The sequence below is a fragment of the Poeciliopsis prolifica genome, unplaced genomic scaffold (genome assembly GCF_027474105.1).
Source record: "Poeciliopsis prolifica strain line A6 unplaced genomic scaffold, Auburn_PproV2 SCAFFOLD022, whole genome shotgun sequence".
Classification (NCBI taxonomy): Eukaryota; Metazoa; Chordata; class Actinopteri; order Cyprinodontiformes; family Poeciliidae; genus Poeciliopsis; species Poeciliopsis prolifica.
Window position 1 is genome coordinate 4,344,637 of NW_026562397.1, and position 19,800 is coordinate 4,364,436.

Here is a 19,800-nt window from a genome sequence, read left to right on the forward strand (position 1 = left end):
TCCCCTTTCAATAGGTGTGGAAAATAGAGTATGGAGGAAAGAAGTTGAATTGCCAGACTGAATTCTAAAATGTATTCAAGAAAATGTAATTTCCAAAAAAGAAGATAAATAAAATTCATCAAACGTGTTTTGACATGATAGTAGATATAGTTTGGTTAGAGGTCTTTTTTTCTGCTCTCTGCATTACTTTGCCTAGTTTACTGTGCCATTTTCAAGCAAGTATATAGAGAATGGCAGAGTAATGCAAATTTGACCACTCAAATTCTAACCAACTTAAATTTTCTAAAGAACACTTAACACTGAAACTAGAAGATATTTTAAATATCCAAAATAAAACACAAGCACAAAACAATAAATTAAACAAAAATAAAAACTACACACAACCAAAACCATTCAAAAATATTCCAGAATGGAAATGATCGAGCTAATTTGAACTTATTCTGCGATTAAAGGGTTAATTCCTCAGCAGTCACTTTCAGGTTGCAAGCAGCTAGCTTGCTGCTTGCAACAAGTGGCAAGCTGGCTGCCCATTGCTCGCTTGCTTGCTTCTTGTTCACACATTTAAAAATAATTGCACATTTTACTGTTATATGACAAATCTCCAAGAAATGTAAAATACTTGTCTCCGATTTAGGTTTTAACTTATACAGGTACTTATGCCCTGACAAACTGAGAGGTAATTATTCCAAAAATATATTTTGAAAAAAAAAAAAGCACCAGGAGCTCTCCTTGCAGATTGTCATTTTACCCGACAGTTCTACATAACTTGGTGAGGCTTATTCTTATATTTCTATATTTTTTTCTGTGTCCAGTAGATTTCCCTTTCCAAAAACAAAAACCCTGGGCCCGACTGGTATTTTCTTTCTTTATAGCGTTCCTATTTTCAGTTTCTGCTCCCACGCAGTGCTCCATATATGTTTGGACTTCTACTAATGCTTGGTTTTTCATCTACCAGCCTGAACCTGAAAAACGATAAATATTTTTCACCAATACATGTAATAAGTGATCCTTCTTGTCATCAGTAGAAATATAGGAATTGTATGCCAAAAGGATTACATCATTGTATTTATTTATTTTTTAAAGCATTTACTGTTGGCAGTGGTAGGTTTGCTACATCCAGCTGATGCAGATTTATTTATTTATTTTTATCTGTGCTTATTCGTTCTCTGAACTCAAAGGGCATAACTCACCTTATCACCCTTGGTCCTCTTTGTTCCACTTAGTGTCCATATGTTTCTTTTTCATCCTTTGAACTCCTCTTGAGTCTCACACTGTTAAAAATTGGGAACAGATGAACAACACATGATAGAATCTAATACTGACCGTCTAGTAACATTGGTTTATATGAGCTGTGAAGTAAAGAAAAACAAAAAATTTGGAAAATATATTTGATACTATATTGATTTGTGCCAGCCTAGCATATATTAACAAAAATAAAAATAAAAGCAATGAAAAACACTCTTAACAATGTTTAGTGATGGTCTTTAACACACACACACGCACGCACACACACACACACACACACGCACACACACACGCACGCACACACGCACGCACGCACACACACACACACACACACACACACACACACACACACACACGCACGGAGCTCAGAAGACTGACTTATTTTTGGAACAAAAAATATCATGTTTTCATAAGCTGCTGTTCTTATCGTTCCCTTTTGGATGGTGTTCTAATATGTCAGTACTCAGCTTGTACCAGAACTATATCGCAGTGTCAGCTTTGTGATTCAGTGTTTTTGGCTTAGATACAATTTTCTTTTACAGCTTTTAATAAAATTTTTGCTCTGATGTCTTCCAGCCTGTGTCATGCCAATCTTTAGGATACAAAATGCAAATAATGTAGATCGCTCAGCAAAGTTTCCTTTCAGATTCCACTGAATTTATTTTAAGCCTATGACTGTCGCCTGTGATTATCATTTTCTTAGGGTTCTATGTTGTAGTTTATGCGAAAAAAAAGTTGCTAAATGTATTGCGTTTGTCCCAGTGTAGAACAGATTTAGAATATGACACGTTTGCATCAACACAGTAATGAAAAAATGCAATATTTAGCCTGTCTCACTCCAATCTATACCAATTATATAGATTTTAGGGTACATTGTACAGCTCTTGTTTATAGATCATTCATTATATTTTATGTTTTCTTAAGATTTGAGTTTTATTTCTATCAATAATGTCATATGCCTGAGATCATGTTCGTTGGGAAATAATAAATGAGCTCAAACCCAAACTGTAAGTTCTTGCGTAGAAGGCAAATGGATTTCTAATCTTGTTTTGAAACTCCATTCCAGATTCAGGTGCATATCTGTTCAACACTGTTAGGTTTTTAAAGGAACATTATTAGGTAAAATCAACTTTTTTTGAGCTTTACATCATATCATGTTATTCACTCACCAAAAACTTTCCTGGAGTATTGCTTTGATTCTTTCATGCATGTTTGAGAAATCCTTTAATTTCCCTGTGGCAACCAGTCGGCTGTGCAAAACACCTGGGGGGACTTAGCTCCGGCTTCAAGGACAAAGCTCCTGCTAGGAGCTGCAGTTCCCAGGCTTTATTCTGACTGAGAGGCCTTCCCCTTCAACTGCCCTGCTTGGCTCCTTCAGACTAGCCACCAGCAGTTAGCTAACCACGTGGTGGAACTGCACATCAGCTGAGCTCATTATACAAGTTACTTCACGGTAAAACGCTGAAAAAATGTTGTTAAAGGGTTAATAGAGGAGCCATGTTGTGATGACTTCATGAAGGCGGAGATTCAGAAAGAGCAGGAGTTTTTAAAGAGACGGAGGCCCAATTTCAAGGCATTAAATTACAAAGTCAACATTTTTTAAGTCCTTCATATAGACATTTACTGGCAGACAGACATTTTATAGAACATGATTGTTCTATAAAATATCAGTATCTGTAAACACAGAACACTGATGCTTTATTATTCTTGATGTTTTTCTTTTTATTATTTCTCTCTTGAGGCCAAAGTTATACGTCGACCATAGATACTTGTTGGGAAATCTTGTGTCAAATTACCATTACCATCAATGCATTAGTTCAAGGTTTCCTCACAAGGTGTTGCATTGTAATTACGACATCAATGTCATAAGCATTCATCTGGTCTGTCGGTGGTTACATTCGCAGTCAATTGAAAAAAAAAAAAGTTGAAGCTTGTAGCAAATGCCACTGTCGTTTTCATTGTGAGTGTTCTTTTTATTTAAGGTTTTTTATTTTGTCCGTACAGAAAAGAGTCTGTGGATACAAAGGAATGTGAATTCCGAATGTTTTTGAGGAGAATTGTTCACATGTACTTGCGAGACAAATGAGTAGACAGTTTGACTGCTATAATATTTTGAGTGTTTGTTGTAGACCACAGGCGAAGCTTTTAAGACATAAATGTCAAACCCAACTGTGAGGCATGCTGGCAGAAATGCTATTGTTTCAGGTTGCTCTACTTTACTTCAGCAACGGCAAAGCTTCAGTTTCTAAACTCCTTTCACAGTCTCCATAACATTGGGATTTTCAACGTCGTCATTTATGAAACCAATACTGCATTTTTTTACTTACTCAGGTTATCTTAGTCTGATGTTGGCATTTCTTTAACAAGTTTAAACGTTTATCTGACAAAACAGAAAATAAACCGTGTTCTATGAAAGCACGTAATAACCAAACTTTCTTTTTGAATTATAGTCTATTTTAGTTTGGTTGTAAATTGCCGTAAAAAGTGTAATACTGACCAATTTAATAACATTCCTATTTATTTTTTTCAACCTTTTTCGGTATTTACTTGAGAAGTTTAAGATTTGAAACTTAGTAATCCCTTGTCTTTGACATATCAGCCTGTTGTCTGCTGATATATATATATATTTTTTCCATTTCTTATTGTAGTTTACCTCTTGTTTTTGATTATATAATCCGACAGACAGCTTCCTAATCTCAACAGCTGTCAGAACTACGACAAGTGTCCCAACTCAACCTGTTGACCATCTCCGGATAATTCCTGTTGAAACTAAAACTGACCAAAGCGGTTCACCATTAATGTGCACATCTATTTAAGAAGAAAACTTTCTTACTTGTGTCTTCATGCTCTGAGTATAAATCCTTTCACACATCTGGTCAATAACGGCTATAAATACAGGGAGTGTTTTTGTTGAGTTAAGTCTTCGATGTTTGGTCTGTTGGGGCAGAAATGTCTCTCAAGTCGAAAGCATTTTTAAAGCTTAGGTCTGAGCTTTAAGCCTGCACTCTCACTTCTAGCATCTGACTCACCCTTTCACAGGAACCAACAGTCGGAGAAAGCTCTTTATTTTCCGTCCGCTATGGCAGAGGTGCACTCTGGAATCCTTCGCCGCTAATAAACTTGCCCTTTTCCATGTAATGACCCGTCTCCTTGCCTGCATGAGTGCCGAGTGATCCCTTAACCTTTCATCTGTAAGAAGCACTCCCCCTCCACCTCCTCTTATTGCTCCGTCTATCACTCCATCCCGTGTACATCCCACCTCAGCCTGCTCGGCCCGTTGTCTGCTCCATCTTTTATTACTTCACTGAAGTGCTGAAATTGTTTCAGGCCAAGTCATGTAAAAAAGACCCTTTTGTGTACTGAATTCTGCAACTTCAAACTAAACGGGTTCACAGACACGTTGATGGATTTCTGGTAGAAAGATGTAACAGAGTTTACTGGCAGAAAATGTCATTGTTGATTGAAATAAAGATTTTGGTGCCAAGTTGCTCACACGTCTGTGTTGAAATCGATGGCAGACACTTCCCATGAAAACCTCCTGCATTCTGGTGTGTTTTTCAGAATAAACTCAATCAATGAATGGAGCTCTACCTCAGTAAATTTGAAAGTCATCAAAAAGTTTTTCAGTTGTGCGGCTCAAAAAAAGTGAAACTCATATATACAGTGGGTAAAATGGGCAATGAACACATCACCAACTTTAAAATAAAAGTATTTATAAAGATGCAAATGACATAAAAGTTTTACTAGATGTTGCCAACAACCCATCCAATTCCCAGATGCAAAGAAATCAAACAATACATATAAATGTGTCACTAAATAGGTATTGTTAGTGATCATTTCTGTAGATCTGTCCTTTAAACGACAAATGTTCTATTGGCCCGTACTCTGAACTCTTTGGTTCTTGGGTTGCAGTTCAGCACATCCCTTGTGATGAGCCACTTCTGAAGCAGATACAACATCAGAAGCCTTTTACCTGGGCTAAGGGAAAAAGAAGAAGACTGGACTGTTGCTCAGTGGTCCAAAGTAATCTTTATAGATCAAAGTGAAAATTTGCATTTCATTTGTTAAATCAAAGTCAACGAGTCTGAAGGAGGATTGGAGAGCCACAGAATTCAAGTTCTTTGAGGTCCAGTGTGAAGTTTCAACAATTAAAGGTCCCACGTACTTCATACGAACAGTCGCCACATAGTCACATGATTTTGGGACATACGCTGGCGCGCACCTTTCATAGAACGCCACAGACCAGCTGTGGGAGACCCCTCCTCATCTAGTGTATGTCACGCCACTGCTGTCGGGAGATTCTCCTTACCTCAATGCATCCTCTGTTTAGCTTTTGCAAAACGGTCATGGAGCTAGTGCCACACTTTCTTTCAGACTTCCTCCTCTGTGAATAACGATGTTACAGTTTTCATCCAACTATTTGCCAGTCTTCTTCTTATTATTATTATTATAGTAGTAGAGAAGGATCGAGCAAATGTGTGTCAGATAAATGTTCCTTAAAAGTTTTTATGTTCAATGAATCCAAACACCAGGTAGTGGAAGCTGTCTAGTTGAGGAGAAATATCAACACTCCTATCTGAGCCCATTTATGCATAAAACATGGCAACAAACTTCTGACCACTGAAACAACACTTTGACATAGTTCAACCAGGGTCTGGTGTAGAGTTCGGCAGGCGGATGCCTCCCAACAGACAAAATGACACAATTTTCGTCACGCGTCATCTACATCAATGAGAACAGACTTTGGCACTTCAGATGAAGTATGTTGGGACATTTAGTGATTATTTGGGAAGTCCTGTCATGTGTTGGTGGTGGTCCATTGTTGTTTAGACATGTCCAAGGCCAGCACAACAATCTAAGAATGCCTTACTCTTCTCTCTGCTGATAAGCTTACTATGAACACTGTTCTTACGTCCAGTGGGACTTGGGATCTTCCCACACTGCCAGAAGTACAAATATTTTGCTAAATGACCATGGTGTTACTGTGAAGCATCTTGCCCTGACCCAAACGCCACAGAGAATCTGAAGTGTTGTCAAGAGGAAGATGAGGGACAACACACCCATCAGTCCTTACAAGCTAAATGCTGCTATTACAGCAACCTGGGCGTTCTTAACATCTCAGCAATGCTCGAGATCCCCTCCATGCTGCAATCTGTGATCCATTGCAAGAGCTCCTCACAATCGACTGTTGTTTTCTGAAGAAAATAAATTTGGCTTTTCACCAGTTGTAAGCCATCATCATCAAAACTATCAAACATAAGGGCTTCCAATATGCCACTGAGCACAAATATATCTAACGAGTTCCACATTTTGAAATGAATTTATGAAATAAATTGATATCTTGATGTCAATTTATTGAGATGCATTTACCATAAATTGAAGACATGACCTGCTAATTAAAGTGATCACCACAGCAGTAAAACTTAAAATGATTATTTTGAAAAGATAGAAAACAATACAACCATACAAGAAAAAAAGAATCAACCCCATTTGATTGAAAACGGTCAAATTTACATTTTGTTTTCATAATATGTCATTTTTGAAATGACCATCTTTCACTTCAAAACATGAGGAAATTATCATTCAAAGCTCCCAGAGCTGGTGAAATAATCTACCGATTTTATTATTTTGTCAAGTTGAAAAAATATCTAAAAATCATATCCTCTTATTTTTAGAAAATATTCACGAGCTGCGTTACATTGATCAGCACCGCATTCCTTCTCTTGACTTTGTGGCACATTCGCTTTCTCGTTGTCACCCCCTTAATCCACATCTGACTTTTTGCCTTTTCTTCCTCTGAGGATTACAAATGGCTCCATCTGTGTGTTTGCAGTCACTGAGAGCAAGATGTTATCATGTTTAATTAATGGAGACAGAAAATGATTAGAGAAAATGATTAGAGAAAATGATTAATATCACTAAATGTAGCATTCATTTTCAATATACTATTTGTTTATGGGAAAGAAATATTAAATGCATCTGTCAAGATGTTTGCACTGCTGCAATGATGGACATTCTAGAAAATAGTGCTTTTATTTAAAGATGAGGGTCTAACTTGTGAATGTAATTAGAGGCAAAATACTATGTTAGCATTTTGAATAGAGCCTAAACTTTTTTCTATTTTTTATTTCCTGATTACATCCAGCTGCTATCAATTTAAAAGTGTAATTTTTTAGCATCGTTTATTCCTGAATAAAGTGAGGAATATCAGCATATTTAAACTCTGAATAGCTGCATTCAAAGAAAATCAAAAACAGACAAAGTGTTTGATGTTTTGACATTCCCTTCATCAGCCCATAAATGCAATTTAGCTGATTTTCATCACTGATTGACTGATTTAACTGGACTTTTAACATGATGTTAGCTTTGTGTTAGAAGGTGGGTAAGGTTTTCTTAAACAAAACTGAGTAATCTGGTTTACTTAGTGTAAAATATTAGTTTGAGCTGCACTTTGCATGGACATATTTCTGTTCATTTAGTGTTTCACTTATTTGACTCTTTTCATCTCATTTTTGATTCTGCAACCTGACAGATCCCTGTTTTTTTATATTTTATAAATATGTCTTAAGTTAAATATTGTTAGAAAATCACAGTTATCTGTTTATTCAGTCAGTATTTGACACAGCTCACACAAAATTGTTGAAATATGTGCTTTTTAAAAAATTCAGCATAATTAAAAATTTAGTGTATCATGTTGTGGAAAGACGGCCGACCTTCTTGATACGAGAGAATCTCAGTTTGTCTGCTTGGTAATTCATTAATTGATCAATAAGATATATCCTTCCACTAATTGATAAATAGATTACACTAGTTAATCTGATTGAGTGACAAAATACAACTAAGTGTTGGTTTCCAAACAGAAAAATAATGAATGCTGTAAGTGCTCAGTTTGCACAGGTTATCATCAACTAGATGTTTTCAGATGAACCGGCTGCCTTTTACATTTTCCTCATTTCTCTTTCTTAAGAAGTTTCCTTTGCCAGAGCTCCCACATGTTTTCCAGCGAATGTAGTTCAGATCCCTTGTGTGCGCCGAGCCGACTCACTTCTTATTACTGAGGTTTTGATAGAAAACATGTGAAATATCTTTATCCAGTTCATTTTTTTTCTTTAATATGCTTTTTTTTTTCCTTCTTTTTTTGAGGAGGAGAATTTTTCATTCAAAGCCAGTTTGTGTGTTTACATTAGTAGCAGTCATTTGTCTTTGAAGAAATATGCATAAAGGAAAGGGGCTCCCTGATTGCAGGCAGGGTGCAGCAGAGATGATAGGCAAACTGCGCTTCTGGGCACTTCGGCTTGTGTTTATTAAAATGGAAAAAAAAAAGAACTAAAGCATGCCTGTCTGCGAGTCTGAGAAGAGACACAAACTGCTTAGCAAAGCCCGGAAATTAGATTTTTCTTTCGGGTTTCTCAGCTCATGTGTCAGTAAATCAAGTGACCTCTTATTGTTGGGATCAGAGGACCAAGTGAAAGTTAATTGGTTGCCTGACTTTAAGGGCAGAATGACTCAGCGCTACACATGACGCTAGTGACGAGTTGTGAGCCGCACAGATGGAAGCTGCTGTAATCGTTTTGGACTCTCCAGCAGCCCGTCACCCGCTAAAACCCGACCTGCAGCAGCAGCATTAATATTTCTCTGAAATGTCATTGTTTGCTACCAGCGTTGTGAACCAGCCAAGCTGTGTCGTCCACCAGGTTTGCAATAACACATGCCCCATTGTTAGAGCACGAGTGTGTAACCTCTGTTTGTCGTCTTGTTTTTCGTTTCAGTCGCTTTGCAGCTTCCGGAGGGCCTGCAGATGTTTGCTTGCGCCATCGCCGACATCATAGAGAGGTAAGCTAGAGGAACAAATAAGGTGTTTTGTAAATTTATTTATTTATTTTTTTATTTCAGATTACTGATATTTTGGAGTGAGAACGAGCTGCAGGTGTAGAAGTTAAAGCAGCAGCATGTAACCTTAAACTTGCCGTGGCCACTTGGTACTCATTAGCAGACTGAGAGCATCATTGTAGTGCTGCTCTCCACCAGTTCAGCAGAAAATGAGATGTGATTAAGCAGTGTTTTTTTGGACGGAGCAGATACCGGAGCTCCCGTTGCTCTCAGTTGGAGTGGAGGAAAGAGTTATCATTCTTGTTAATTGCATCCATGTTGGCCCTAATGCATCAAACAGGCTAAATTTTATTTATTTTTTTATTATTTTTCTACTGAAGGAAGGAGGATTTCAGATTAAACATATTGTAACTTCTACAAGTATTTTAGTTCTTTATATTTTGATATTTTGTTGGAATTGCATATGATTAGCAACACAACGCAAGGCTTCAACTATTTTAGTAATCAATCATTACATCGATTATTCTAACAATTAATTAATTTGACAATCGATTAATCAGACAAAAAAAATTGCCAAATCCTGCAAAATTTTCACTTTGTCCTTCTTTACACAGTACTGTGAATACATAAAATATGTAAATAATTGAATTCCTTATTCAAATAAAAACATTTTGCTGTAAAACACAACATTAAAATATTCCTTTACTCAGCAAAGGATTAATGTGCATCCAAAAAAAATACTTGTAATATATTTTTTGGATTGACTGATTAATAATTGGACATCAGATTTTGCTTAGTTGGAGATTTTTTTAACAATATTTGGACTGGGTGAAAATAGAACTGCGTCACCTGAGAAATTTCAGGTAGAACATATAAGTTTCTTTTTTTTATTTTTATTTTTTTATCTTAAATGCAAAATGTATATACAATGGGCCAATACAGCCAATGCTGCAGTGGAATGGTTTGGATCAAAGCATGTTCGTTCATATGTTAAAGTGGTCCAGTCCATACCTAAAATCTAATTCAGAATAGGTTTCAAGAGTTGAAAACATCAATTTCCACAGATTGGGAGTGACGGGCAAAACTTTCTTTTACCACTTGTGGAAACTCATCGACTCATGATCCATGTTTCAGTGTAAACACGCTGAAATTTGCAGTTATAATGTGACAAAAGATGTGGGGAAACGGGACACGGATGCTTTCGCTCTGCGCCGTAATGGTTCGCCGCATCCGAACTCTGGTTCTGGCTGCTCTCCAGTAAATTAGATTTTGTTGTGTAGTGTTTATAAAAAAAGACACATTCCAAAACACATTTGAGCAAGTGGGCCATAATGTCCTTAAAACATCTTTTTTTCTCTCTCTCTCTTTCTGTTTTGCTCTCCCCTGCTTGCTGTTGCTGCGGTCTCGTTTTGCTCTCAGCTTGCCCTTGTTTCCCCAGGAGCGGTGCCTGTCATGTATTCTCTTAAAGAAAATGGGTGCTATCATTAAACACTTAGCGTGGATTCCTTTTTGTGTTTCGTCAATTGAAACCTGATTACAAAATGGACAAGATGAACGATAGAGTGCTGGAAGCTCCTATAAACTTTTCAGGCCGAGTGAGGTATTTGATTTCATGCAGGAAGCTTAGATCACATCAGTTTTAGTGTGTTAAGTTTATTCTTGATAACACGAGCTTTATATTACGATGCCTTGCTGGACTTATTTAAAATATAAATAGTAAGGCCGCTCACTTGCTGAGAGTTGAGCTTTGTCTTTCTGTCGCTACGTTTTTATACATCATCTCTTCTTACACCGTAATGCAGTTTATCTTTACTGCTCCTCTGTGAGGCGTCTGCTGTTTCGCTATCTCCTGTTCGACTTACAGCCAGTTCTGCTTCTTTAACATAAATAAGATAGAGTGCAGTTTTGATGATAGACTCCGGTCTTATCAGCGCTGCTGCTATCAGACTGAGAGCTGCCAATATGAACTGTGGCGCGCTCAGACCGCACATCTGTGCCGTCCACATTGACGCCACATGTTCAGACGTCCATCATGGAACGCTGCTAAATCGGCCTCATCTCCTCTAATGAGAGCAATTAGCGGACACTAATTGCTTTTCTGACTTCCTTCATAGCTCGTCTTTTATCATTTGTCTCTCGATGTTTTTCACCTTCTCGTCGCCTTCTGCATGATTTTCTCGCCGCACTGCAAAGCAGAAAATATCTTTCTCTTAGATAGTTCTCATTAGGATCTGCTGGATTACTGATGCTTTTTTATTTCTTAATAAAGATCAGAGCAGACACAAAGTAAGCAGGTTTCTAATGTTTTAAAGTTAAACTATTATAACTCAAGTTGTTTTTTTGTTTTAAAGAATCAGATGGTTCCAATTGGAAGTGTACCGATCAGATACTAACATTTGTTTTGGTCCCGATATAAAAAAAAAAAAAAAAATTCTAGATTAGGCAGATCTGTTCAGTCTAATTCTGTGCTTTGTGCTCTGGGTGATGTCTTTCTTTATTTTTTGTTATTTCACATTATATCATCTCTTTCCTGTTATTTTTTGTCAAAAGTTATTTTGGCCAAAAAACCCCCAAAACAAACAAAAACCCCCCAATGAAATCACCATTTCTTTCTTTCCAAAAGATGTTTTAGGCACAAAAAAAAATCACTTTGGGCAGAAAATGACTTGGGTTATTATTTTAGGAAGCTGAAGATATATTAGAGTTTCTAATTTCAGTTTCTGAACCATTTAGAAGAATATTAGTTTTATTTTTACATGTTTATCAAAGGTAGTCAACCTATTGTTTTTGTCAGTTTCAATTTCATCATTACTTATTTCACATTAGCTATTCCACTCCTGATTGCACTGACTGAACAAATGAATGTTGTTGTCTTTACATGTTAGGTCAAGCTTATGAAGCTTCTGGTGCAAAATTATCAAATAAATTCATAATTCAGTACATTTATTCAAAAAAAAAAAAAGAAAAAAGAAACATTTTAAATCAGTTTAGGACAGTTTTTTTTGTATCCGATCATATCGGCCGATACTAAACCTCAAGAATCTGCGTTGGTATCAGAATGCACCAATGAAAAAAGTGGCTTGTGCATCCCAAGAGCTGGATGCACAAACCACTTTTATACAGTGGGGACTTAATTTAAAAGCCCCAAATTAAGTCATGTTTTAATTGAATAATCATAAACGACTTACTTTAGCTTTTCTTTACATTTGAATAAATTCACCCGTACAGTTGTTTCTAAAGCTTTTTAACAGATTTTTACATGGTTTATGGGAACTAGAAGTGACTGTATGCTAGCCTGTGCTAGCCTTTGCCTCCCAATTGTGATTTCCAAATAAAGATAAAGCCGTAACTTTTTAAAGAGGAACCTAAAGCAACCTTGTTTTTCTGCCTACTTTAGCTCATACTATCGTCTCTTTAGGTTGTGCCTTTAGAGTGAGGATATCCTTGATAACAATCTCGGCATGGCACATGAAATTTGCCATCACCTGTGGGTTAATCTTTTCAGTGGATTAACCCACAGGTGAAAGTGTTCTGCTTCTGGATGTTTAATTTGACAGCTTACCTCTCCCACCCTCCCACCTCCCCCGATAAAGATTGCTTATTGTTTTGCTGCGATGCCATGGAGCTGTAGCTTTTCATGTTAAGACTAAAAAAAGATCACAGACAGAGCATGACAAATATTTAGAAGCAGCAAAAAAATGTTAGCATGTTGGCAGAACTTAGCGCTGACCTTGTCTCAACTGCAGATGTTCAGTGTTACTAGAAGTCAAAATAGCATCATATGTTGGACCGATTTGTCATCCCTACTACTAACCCCTGTTACATGGACGTGAAATTAGGATAAAAAGCTTAAGCTGCACCAATAGTTAGGAGCTTCAGCTGGACGGATTGCTAAGAATTAATGAGGACAAGCTCTTGTGAATCATCATGTGCTTCGGCCAAAACGTGTAACGTTTTATATATGCACGTTTACAATAGATAATAATGTAACAATAATGTCTATTTAGTTGTTTTGGCATATTTTTGTTCGGTGTTTGAACTGGGAAATAAAATATGCTGAAAAGGATGATCTCTCAAACAGTTTTACTTAAACACAGTGCAGCATTGTAGGAAAACAAAGAGAGGCAAGAGTCACAAGAAATGACAGAAATTAAAGAACTCATTGATGCTCATTAGAGCAGCGATCCATTTGTTCCAATGCTCAGCCTCTTTTATCTGATTCTCTTTGTGCCAATTTATATAATTCAGTCTGCTGCCTGTGGTGACAATGTCATATGGGTTCAAAGATTAGTTTAGAGTCAGCTCTCACAGGCGAATGAGAGAGGAAACTTTCTAATCAAAACCAATATTGCTGTGTAGGGTGCCAGAAATGTGTGTGCTAGTAAATGCAGCATTATATTTTATTGTGTGTGATAGTTTTTCTGTTGCCTTGTTCTAGATTTGAAAGGTACTTTTATAAGCTGGAAGCAGAATTTACTGAGAGAATCTCTGAGTGCAAAGAAATATAAATGCCCTGGCTAATAACTCTCCCTTTCAGATATTCAGTACATGTCATAAAGGGCTTTAAGTTCTTTTTGTTCTCCAAGGCCCTTCTCTAGCAGATGCTATCTCATGATTATTGGGGTGTGACAAGCATCATTAGAAGGCTTTTATTTGACTTTGTTTTCCAGATCAGTCCAACAGATTCTAGAGTCAAGCAAAGCTTAAAACTGTTGCAGGTTAGGACTGCACTGTATGCTGGTAAAAACCAGTCCCATGTTCTATGCTTTGCTCCGTACAGAGGGTTTGGCTTTCAGCTACTGAAAACGATTGCTTCCTGGACGTTTTAAACTTTACAGCTTTATTGCTGTTGACAAAACTACAGGCAGACTACAATTATACAATTGTACAGAAAATTGATGTCACAACTTCTCGTTCTGTTTGTTGATTGGGCTGACAGAGATTCTGCTTGAAGAATCTAGCTCAATGGGAGAAATCCCAGGCGGAGCACAAAAGGCAGACTAAAATCGAGTGGAATTGTGTAGGAAAGCAATGGTCAGGCTAGCTGCGCAGTATTATGAAAACATGCAATTTACAATAATATTGTAAAAATGTATCTGGTACAACAGCTGCTGAAAGAAGAAAATAAAATAAGTTATTTCTGAATTATTGGTCAAATTGAATTGCTGGACACTTAATGCTCCGGATAGCTTAGTAAATGTGTTTGGAACTACACAAAATTACAGCAGGGTTGGAAATCAGTCCAGACTGTTGGTGTAAATGTATCTGTTGATGAAAAAATGTCCGTGTTTAGTAGATATACACACAGCTGTGTTTTAAGGCCCATTTTGTCAATATTCAGAACTTTTATCAGCTGTGGTTGAACTGTTAAGGTGCTTCATAGATAAAATATTATGTTATGCCAAGACCAGGCCTAGTACACACATAGGTTTTTGTCCAAAACCACAAGATCTTTTAGAACAGAAATGCTTGATGGAAAATGTTGCTTTTATTAGTGGAGCAGCTATTTAATAGATTTAAAGGGCAATTACTTTTTTCACGCTCTTGTAAGTGTGATGAAGGAGCAAAACGATGAAGATAACTTCACTATGACATCACTGTATTATACACAATACTTGGCAACAGTAGCTTTCCCAGCATTGGCACACTTTGAACTTATAAATCGTGAGTGAGAAAAATGAAGGAAGATGTATGAGTAATACATTTGTTCAAATCCATATTTGATGTGCAAGCTTGTACAGTCACCAAATATAATCATCCTTAATCAAATATTCAGCCTTTCCAATAGATAAAACCTACAGATGAATATACAATCAAAAGTACCAAGGGAGCTTTGTTTAAAAATAGGTCTAAAGATATAACAGGGACTGAGCCTACGCATTGATTGAGATGGCCAATAATCCATGGCATTTATTTCACGGCATGAATCATTGATCTGTGATTTGGAACAACCACAAAGTTACATGGTGTGTAACATTTAAAGAACCTCTGCAAATTATGAAGACTCACACCAAAGCTTGAACAGTGTTGAAAAACGCACAGACATTTATTCAGCAAGGTTGTATTGAAACTTGGGTAACACTTTATGAGACTGACATGTCATGTCATGAAGTGTCATAAACATGACATTACACCTGTTATGAACATGTAGGAGTGTTTATGAATGTTTACAACTAAATAGTAACACTTTCAATGCAAAGTTCTATGAAAATGTTCATAAAAAGTCAATTAAAGTAAAAATTTTATTTACTGAGTGAAACTTCATGACAATAATTAAAAGCATTCATGAAGACTTTATGTGTATAACAGGTGTTATGTCATGTTTTTGACACTATTGTGTCAGGCTTATGCACACCACTTATCAAAAAAATATTTAGGTAATTTTTAGTTACTTAAGTTGACCTGGTAGGCCTGTTACTGCGGGAACCAGATTTCATTTAAGTTCCAGGTTGGTAGATAGAAAACCAAAAAAACAAAGGTGCAATGGACAGATATTGTTATACTATCAGCATACAAATTTCCCTTCCATTATCCGAGAGAGAGTTTTCTTATTAAAATAAGAAGTTCAGCATGGCATCAATATCTCAAATGTAAAACATTTATGAAATGTGTGTTAATAAAAAATCTTGCAGGACGATAAATTATCCCAGTATTTATTGCAATACATGATAATATTGTTGTTTTGAGACCATTTTCAAGTAATATATTGATTGAGGCAAAAATAATGCCTTTTCAAACACAAACTTTTGTAGAGAACACACCACACTGGAACTGAAAGATACTTAAAATGTCCAAAATTAAACTCATAAACCAGTAACAATAAATAAAATGGAAATAAAACCACACACAACCAAGACCATAGACAAAATGAATTATTAAGACTCTGCAAACAAAATTTCCCTTCAAAAAATACTCATCAGAATGGAAATTGTTGAGTTCACTTTAATGTGTCATGAGATTAATTGCGTGTTGTGACAACCTTACATGTGAGAATTATATGTTCAATGATTCTGCTGGTATGGATTTGCTATCTGTTGCACAGTCTGGGAATTGTTTGGTTGACAGGGTTATTCAGTCAAAAGTTTGATTGAAATCCGTCCCTCTGAGACCCCCACTGTCATACCGTTCCTGTTTTCCATCTGTCTTCATCATGCCAACCCTCTGTGACTGCCAAAATAACCCCCTAAATGGCTCAAATAAAAGCTATGTCAAGTGCTGTGTGTTGGTAAATCCAGAAACAATATAAGCACACACAACTCCCCACACCCCCAAGACATCTCTACTTCCTAGCTGTCGACATCCATCAGAATAGATTCCCTTCTGCACAGCAGGTTGAATCATTTCAGTGAGAGCAGCAGCCACATCCCACAGCCTCCCAGGGTAAATGTCAAGTCTAGCATTAGGAAGAAGCTTCGCTGGAGACTCCGACGCATTCTTTCCCTCACGTTGTCTCATTCTCCACGGCTCAGCGAGAGCCACAGGTCTGGCCAATGACAGAGTGTATGATCGTACACGCGTTTCCCCAAACTTGCATTTGGCTCTCACCTGTGCCGGCTCTTCGGCTAATTGAGATGCTTATTAGTTGGAGCGCTCCTGTATGAGCTTCAAGTTCACCTCTAGAATGTTGTATTTTCTAATGATGGTCTCTCCAGACAGCCGTTTTCCTCCTGCCCACTTAAAACTTTCCTGAAGAAGCATCTCAACAGGTTCCAGCAAACGCCGGCGAAAACTTGTCAGCTTCTGTGAGGCTGTTCCCGTGGTTTGTGACATCTTCTTTAGAGAAATACAGTGACAGAACTGATGGCATATATTTCAGTGGAAAAGTTTATCACTTTCCCCAGTGGCACTTTTCATCCTTGCTATTTGGAATCTTAAATTCCTTCTTTTATTTAGTAGAAAGTGGGTCCTCCAGAGTGCATTTATACTAGCACACCAGCCCTGTTTAGTCCACTATTCTTAACTGTCACCCTCAAAATACTTAGATCTAAGTCAATGGGTTAAGTGGCTTGTCCAACTCTGGTTTGTTTTTTCAGAAAGTCCGGTTCATTTGGAGAGGTGAATGTGCAATTGAATTTGCATCAAAAGGCTGACTATAGTCCACCCAAAAACCTGGCATGATTTGAATACATATAAGAATGAAAGCCGACTAGAGACCGATCCAAAAGCAGGAAGTGAACAATGCACAGCATTCTGGGTAAATGCAACCAAAATGACAAGAGAGTCGAGCAGTAGAGGGAGAATTAGCTTGTGGTCTTTTACCTAGGATGAAAGAGAAATCCAAAACCACTAAAATGGTTTTACTCCACGTTTGTTCACATTTCGTGACGAAGGAAGTTATGCTCATGTCTTCTTCAGAGGTTTTTCTGAAGCACAGCGCCACCACAAGCGAGGGTGTGAAAACATTTTTCAATTGGTTTGATTTGTTTTACTCTGTTCAGTTGCAACTTCGGTCCCCAATCGAACCGACTCTATCAGACTATCCGGTGTGAAAACACCCAAAGTATTTCTACTCCTCTCACATCTTTGTTGTGTTCCTAGTTAGTTTGAACACAGCAAAGTCCAAAGGAGGTGTTCAAGAAAGAAACTGAAGCCTGGCAACACGACCACAACCTGGGGGTAAAAGTGAATCAGCCACACTAACGTCCATCCTCATCTGCCGGACAAAGACTTACAGGATCACAAAAATATCCACCAGTCTCACCTTTGCGAAACGTAATCACATCACATCACATCATGCCCTCGCAGACCTGAAATTCTGGTAGGTGCTGACACTGTGTAATATGATATCTTGGAAAATAGCACCTCTGAAATTGTCCCTGCTGTTGTGAAAAGTACAATTGATTCTTTCCACGGATACAGAAAGAAAGGGTGCTCACTCTTGTAACTTGCATAAAAGTTAATGCTTAGGTTTTGGATTCTTAGTTTAAACAACAATATGAATAATTATTGGTTTGTTAGAAATATTAGACACTTAAGCTGTTATATCATGCTGGATTCTCTTTGTTTGCCACATTTCAGCAATGTGCTAGAAGGATATGCAAAGTCATTCCTCCTGTCCTCATCTGTTCTTCCGCCAACATAATCACTCTGACCCGCCATAATCACTGTTCTTTTGGGTGACAAAGTGTCTGGCACATCTGCTTGTAATTTCACAGAAAGCAGTGTAATATTAAGTTCAGGCACCAAAAAGTTTTATTTTTCTTCAAGAAACTAACTTTTAGTCAGTTGTTCAGAGTAGGAGGTCGTACCCAACTGTGGGTTATTAAAGTCTCTGGGTTTATCTGTACATAAACAGTTGTTTTCCGGGATGATTTTTCGAAGGTTCTTTGTAAACGTGGTATTGTTTCTGGCCTCTAGTTTGTGGTCTCATGACAATGTCACAAAAATACACCAGAAACAGAGAACTGTGTGCGTAAAGTTTTGCATAGCCTGCCTGTAAGCACCAGCTGATTACTTTTATCAAAGTATACCAGAGTCATAAGTTACAGTTTCATCTGTGATGCTAATTCCACAGTTTAAAGTCCTTAAAAAAGTTAGTAAAGGTCCTGAAGTTTCTGTCTTATGCATCTATATGAATTACCATGTGGCTCAATATTTCCCTTCCCACACATGCTGCTACACAGTATCAGTCTGTAGAGAAAAGACTATTATTTAAAGTATTTATAACTATAATATTCTTACCAGCTGAGGTAATGACTCTTTAGGATTTTAAATAATGTTTTACTTGTTTTTTAAAATCGCAGTATAAATAACGTAAAATTACCCAGTAATATTTTTATATGTCATGTCCTCTTAACATCTTTTAATACAAAAACACGGTGGACCACCTCGGTGCCCCAATCACTGGGTTTTCTGGGGGAAACCCTGAAATATTCACAGTTATTTAGTAAAATTACAATCTTTTTTTTTTTTTTACCAAATGTAATTAGTTTTTAAAACTAGATATTTTATGAAAACGAAGGTCATGTTTCTTTTCGTAATGAGCCAGAGGCTGAACATGATCTGAACCACAGTATTATTTTAATCTCTCACTTCAGAGTGGATTAGTTAGCATTATATGAGCCATTTTTCAAAGAAAGGCTCTAAGAATGCTGGAATAAATGTTTCCTTTCTTCTTTATTGTTGAAACACCGAGAACTGTGTCCAAAACAATCATAAAAAATGAGCGATTTTCACTTTGCTTCGCATATTTTTGTTTGTTTTTCTCGTAATAATGAACATTTTGACATATGTGTTTGAAGCACATCCAGATAAACTTATGACTTATTAATTATACATAGCTCAATTCAATAATAGATCAGGATGTAAAATGTTAGGGCAGGACAATAATTAGCCAAAGCGTCTGTGAAGAGAAATACAAAAGATATGTAATTTTTTTTTTTCTAATTTAGAAATGATAAAAAGCACGTTAAGGAGTTAGGAAAGGAGTAAAAAAAATAAGAATGGAGAAAAAATGTAAAAGTCTTGAGGGAGCAGAGCGACACATGATGAAGGAAAGCCTTACGGATAAACGAGGGAGGGTTTATACGTATGTGACCTCATCAATCGCGGCAAGCAAAAAGGTTCTCGCGGCGGATATTTTTCACAGTTGACTTTTATGTCAAAAGAGATTTCTTTAGGAATGCCAGCTATTTCTCCATTTAATATGTTTTTGCCGACAGAGGGACTGGTAAAATCCCAATTTATCTTGTGTCCAGCAGCATTCATCTTTTAGAAGTGTGAATA

At 37.0% G+C, this 19,800-nt stretch overlaps 1 protein-coding gene across 2 annotated transcripts in view; it reads left to right on the forward strand.

The window, feature by feature from the left end:
* The window catches only part of dph1 (diphthamide biosynthesis 1), a 73,355-nt gene that overhangs the window by 3,531 nt on the left and 50,024 nt on the right, over window positions 1-19,800 (forward strand). For both annotated transcript variants that reach the window (XR_008606996.1, XM_055045528.1), the window contains exon 3: window positions 9,015-9,078. Coding sequence is in view for 1 of the 2 variants with exons in the window: in XM_055045528.1 (XP_054901503.1) it covers window positions 9,015-9,078 (64 nt within the window). In the remaining variant the exon portion in view is untranslated. The remainder of the gene's footprint in view (window positions 1-9,014; window positions 9,079-19,800) is intronic.